The sequence below is a fragment of the Entelurus aequoreus genome, linkage group LG19 (assembly GCF_033978785.1).
Source record: "Entelurus aequoreus isolate RoL-2023_Sb linkage group LG19, RoL_Eaeq_v1.1, whole genome shotgun sequence".
NCBI classification, from domain to species: Eukaryota; Metazoa; Chordata; class Actinopteri; order Syngnathiformes; family Syngnathidae; genus Entelurus; species Entelurus aequoreus.
The window spans coordinates 8,608,234-8,613,233 of record NC_084749.1 but is presented as its reverse complement, the minus strand read 5'-3'; the positions used below and the strand labels follow the sequence as shown (position 1 = coordinate 8,613,233).

The 5,000-nt window shown below is 34.0% G+C and overlaps 1 protein-coding gene across 1 annotated transcript in view; it reads right to left on the bottom strand.

The window, feature by feature from the left end:
* Positions 1 to 5,000, bottom strand: part of LOC133635065 (E3 ubiquitin-protein ligase RNF220-like) — a 119,390-nt gene that overhangs the window by 579 nt on the left and 113,811 nt on the right. Inside the window, exons 14-15 of the mRNA XM_062027818.1 lie at positions 4,343 to 4,451; positions 1 to 66 (exon numbers count right to left, since the gene is read on the bottom strand). The exon at positions 1 to 66 is cut by the window's left edge and continues 9 nt beyond it. Of these exons, the coding sequence (XP_061883802.1) occupies positions 1 to 66; positions 4,343 to 4,451 (175 nt within the window). The remainder of the gene's footprint in view (positions 67 to 4,342; positions 4,452 to 5,000) is intronic.

Here is a 5,000-nt window from a genome sequence, read left to right as displayed (position 1 = left end):
GAGCCAGCACTCCTCGCAGTGGACATGCCAGCACTGGATGGAGGTGAGTGGGGTCGTGTAGCTGTCCTGCACGGAGACACGGGTGGGACACTTTTAGGGGTGTAGTACTGCATCCTGCCGCCAGACGTCAAGTATGTTGAAACTAACGTGTTGTCATTCGACACGATTACTACGACATGCATGCGGAAAATAAAAACATTGTATTTATATTTAATATTATATTCATTTAAATTTAATCACATTATTTTTTTCCCCTCAACGGGGAAATCCAGCAATATATATATATATATATATATATATATATATATATATATATATATATATATATATATATATATATATATATATATATATATATATATATATATATATATATATATATATCCATCCATCCATCTTCTACCGCTTATTCCCTTTGGGGTCGCGGGGGCGCTGGAGCCTATCACAGCTACAATCGGGCGGAAGGCGGGGTACACCCTGGACAAGTCGCCACCTCATCGCAGATATATATATATATATTTTTTTTAATATATATATTTTTTTAATTAATTAATTATTTTTTTATTTTTTACATGCATTCAATTATTTCATTATTTATTAAAATTAGGGCGGCAACACTTTTAGGGGTGTAGTACTGCATCCTGCCGCCAGATGTCGCCCACGTCAAGTACGTTGAAACTAACGCGTTGTCATTCGACACGATTACTACGACATGCATTAGGAAAATAAAAACATTGTATTTATATTTAATATTACATTAATTTAAATTTAATAAAATTATTATTTTTTACCCTCAACGGGGAAGTCCAGCAAAAATATATAATAAATACAAATTTCTAGTTTTTTTTTAAATTTTTTTACATGCATTCAATTATTTCATTATTTATTAAAATTAGGGCGGTAACACTTTTAGGGGTGTAGTACTGCATCCTGCCGCCAGATGTCGCCCACGTCAAGTACGTTGAAACTAACGCGTTGTAATTCGACATGATTACTACGACATGCATTCGGAAAATAAAAACATTGTATTTATATTTAATATTACATTAATTTAAATTTAATAAAATTATTATTTTTTACCCTCAACGGGGAAGTCCAGCAAAAATATATAATAAATAAAAGTTTGTTCTTTTTTTGTTTTTTTTTACATGCATTCAATTATTTCATTATTAATTAAAATTAGGGCGGTAACACTTTTAGGGGTGTAGTACTGCATCCTGCCGCCAGATGTCGCCCACGTCAAGTACGTTGAAACTAACGCGTTGTAATTCGACACGATTACTACGACATGCATTCGGAAAATAAAAACATCGTATTTATCCATCCATTTTCTACCGCTTGTCCCTTTTTTTGGGGGTCGCAGGGGGTGCTGGAGCCTATCTCAGCTGCATTCGGGCGGAAGGCAGTGTACACTCTGGACAAGTCGCCACCTCATCGCAGGGCACATTGTATTTATATTTAATATTATATTCATTTAAATTTAATAACTTTTTTTTTTTTTACCCTCAACGGGGAAACCCAGCAAAAATATATAATAAATAAAAATGTCTTCTTTTTTTAATTTTTACATGCATTCAATTATTATTATTGTATTAAAATTAGGGCGGTAACACTTTTAGGGGTGTAGTACTGCATCCTGCCGCGAGATGGCGCCCACGTCAAGTACGTTGAAACCAGCGTGTTGTCATTCGACACGATTACTACAACATCCATTGTATTTATATTTAATATTATATTAATTCAAATGTAATAACATTATTTTTTTTACCCTCAACGGGGAAATCCCGCAAAATATATAATAAATTAAATTGGCACATTCAAATGTTTTTTTGTTTTTTTTTAAATGCATTCAATTATTTGTTTGATCAAAATTAGGACGGGGACACTTTTAGGGATGTAGTACTGCATCCTGCCACGAGATGTCGCCCACGTCAAGTACGTTGAAACTAACGTGTTGTCATTCGACACGATTACTACACGTATATTCAGAAAATAAAAACATTGTATTTATAGTTAATATTATATTCATTTAAATTAAATAACATTATTTGTTTTACTTTCAAGGGGGAAATCCGACAAAATATATAATAAATTAAAATGTCAAATTATTATTATTATTTTTTTTACATGCATTAAATTATTTAAATTAGGGCGGGAACACTTTTAGGGGTGTAGTACTGCCTCCTGCCGCGAGATGTCGCCCACGTCAAGTACGTTGAAACTAACGTCTTGTCATTCAACACGATTACTACGACATGCGTTCAGAAAATAAAGAAAACATCGTATTTATATTTAACATCGTTTTCATTTGGAATGAATAACATTATTTTTGGACTCAACGAGGAAATTCCGCAAAATATATAATAAATGAAAATGTGAAATTATTATTATAATTTGTTTTTTTCTACATGGATTCAATTATTTAATAGTTTTATTAACATCAGGGCGGGATTATGTAAAAAACAGCAAAAATCAATTTTTAAACTTCATTTTAAAATCAATAAAAAATACAATACTACAATGAATGACAATTATTATAAATAGTAGTACTAATAAAACCAAACATGTATTATTATGTGTTATAAAGAAAAATCATATAATGCACATGTTTTTAAATCTTTTTTTTTTTAAACCAGAAGACAAATTAAACATTGCTTATATCCAATTATCTAATAAACAAAATATAAATATATGGAGCATATATCATTAAAAAAAAAATACAATACTACTAATAATGATAATAATAATATAAGCAAATTTGGTACCCTTTTTTAAATCCAGAAGACGAATCAATATATTTTTAATAGCTGTATTTTTTTATTTATTTAATAAAACACAATACATGATATATATAAAACAAATAAATACTACTACTAAATAATATAAGCACAGTCAGAAGACAGAACAAGTATATATAAATATATCAAACACAATAGTAATGTGTTTTTATTGTGTTGTTTATGATGACAAACATCACACAAGCATGTGTGTGTCTGGCACATGTTCGTGTGACATGTAGTATGTTCTAGAAGAGAAGGAATCATTTATGTGTGTGTGACATGTAGGACGTTCTAGAAGAGAAGGAATCATTCATGTGTGTGTGACATGTAGGACGTTCTAGAAGAGAAGGAATCATTTATGTGTGTGTGACATGTAGGACGTTCTAGAAGAGAAGGAATCATTTATGTGTGTGTGACATGTAGTATGTTCTAGAAGAGAAGGAATAATTCATGTGTGTGTGACATGTAGGACGTTCTAGAAGAGAAGGAATCATTCATGTGTGTGTGACATGTACGTTCTAGAAGAGAAGGAATCATTCATGTGTGTGTGACATGTAGGACGTTCTAGAAGAGAAGGAATAATTCATGTGTGTGTGACATGTAGGACGTTCTAGAAGAGAAGGAATAATTCATGTGTGTGTGACATGTAGGACGTTCTAGAAGAGAAGGAATCATTTATGTGTGTGTGACATGTAGGACGTTCTAGAAGAGAAGGAATCATTCATGTGTGTGTGACATGTAGGACGTTCTAGAAGAGAAGGAATCATTTATGTGTGTGTGACATGTAGGACGTTCTAGAAGAGAAGGAATCATTTATGTGTGTGTGACATGTACGTTCTAGAAGAGAAGGAATAATTCATGTGTGTGTGACATGTAGGACGTTCTAGAAGAGAAGGAATCATTCATGTGTGTGTGACATGTAGGACGTTCTAGAAGAGAAAGAATCATTCATGTGTGTGTGACATGTAGGACGTTCTAGAAGAGAAGGAATCATTCATGTGTGTGTGACATGTAGGACGTTCTAGAAGAGAAGGAATCATTCATGTGTGTGTGACATGTAGGACGTTCTAGAAGAGAAGGAATAATTCATGTGTGTGTGACATGTAGGACGTTCTAGAAGAGAAAGAATCATTCATGTGTGTGTGACATGTAGGACGTTCTAGAAGAGAAGGAATCATTCATGTGTGTGTGACATGTAGGACGTTCTAGAAGAGAAGGAATAATTCATGTGTGTGTGACATGTAGGACGTTCTAGAAGAGAAGGAATCATTCATGTGTGTGTGACATGTAGGACGTTCTAGAAGAGAAGGAATCATTCATGTGTGTGTGACATGTAGGACGTTCTAGAAGAGAAGGAATAATTCATGTGTGTGTGACATGTAGGACGTTCTAGAAGAGAAGGAATCATTCATGTGTGTGTGACATGTAGGACGTTCTAGAAGAGAAGGAATAATTCATGTGTGTGTGACATGTAGGACGTTCTAGAAGAGAAGGAATCATTCATGTGTGTGTGACATGTAGGACGTTCTAGAAGAGAAGGAATCATTCATGTGTGTACTCACCATGCAGATGAGACATTTAAATCTGTCTCCTTTACACAACTGCTTCTCTAAGTCTCGTATCCGAGCTTTCAGAGCGTCCAGCGACGTCAGCGTGTCGTCTTCTGAGAGCCTGCACACACACACACACACACACACACACACACACACACACACACACACACACACACACACACACACACACACACACACACACACACACACACACACACACACACACACACACACACACACACAATTCTGAGTGTCATGTTGACATAATACGACATACATGTATATATATATATATATATATATATATATATATATATATATATATATATATATATATATATATATATATATATATATACATATATATATATATATATATATACATATAAACACGCTGCAGGGATGCTTGTATCGCACATGATATCACACACACAAGTAAACACGCTGCAGGACTGCTCGTATCGCACATGATATCACACAAAAGTAAATACTCTGCAGGACTGCTTGTATCGCACATGATATCACACACACAAGTAAACACGCTGCAGGACTGCTCGTATCGCACATGATATCACACAAAAGTAAATACTCTGCAGGACTGCTTGTATCGCACATGATATCGCACACAAGTAAACACACTGCGGGACTGCTTGTATCACACATGATA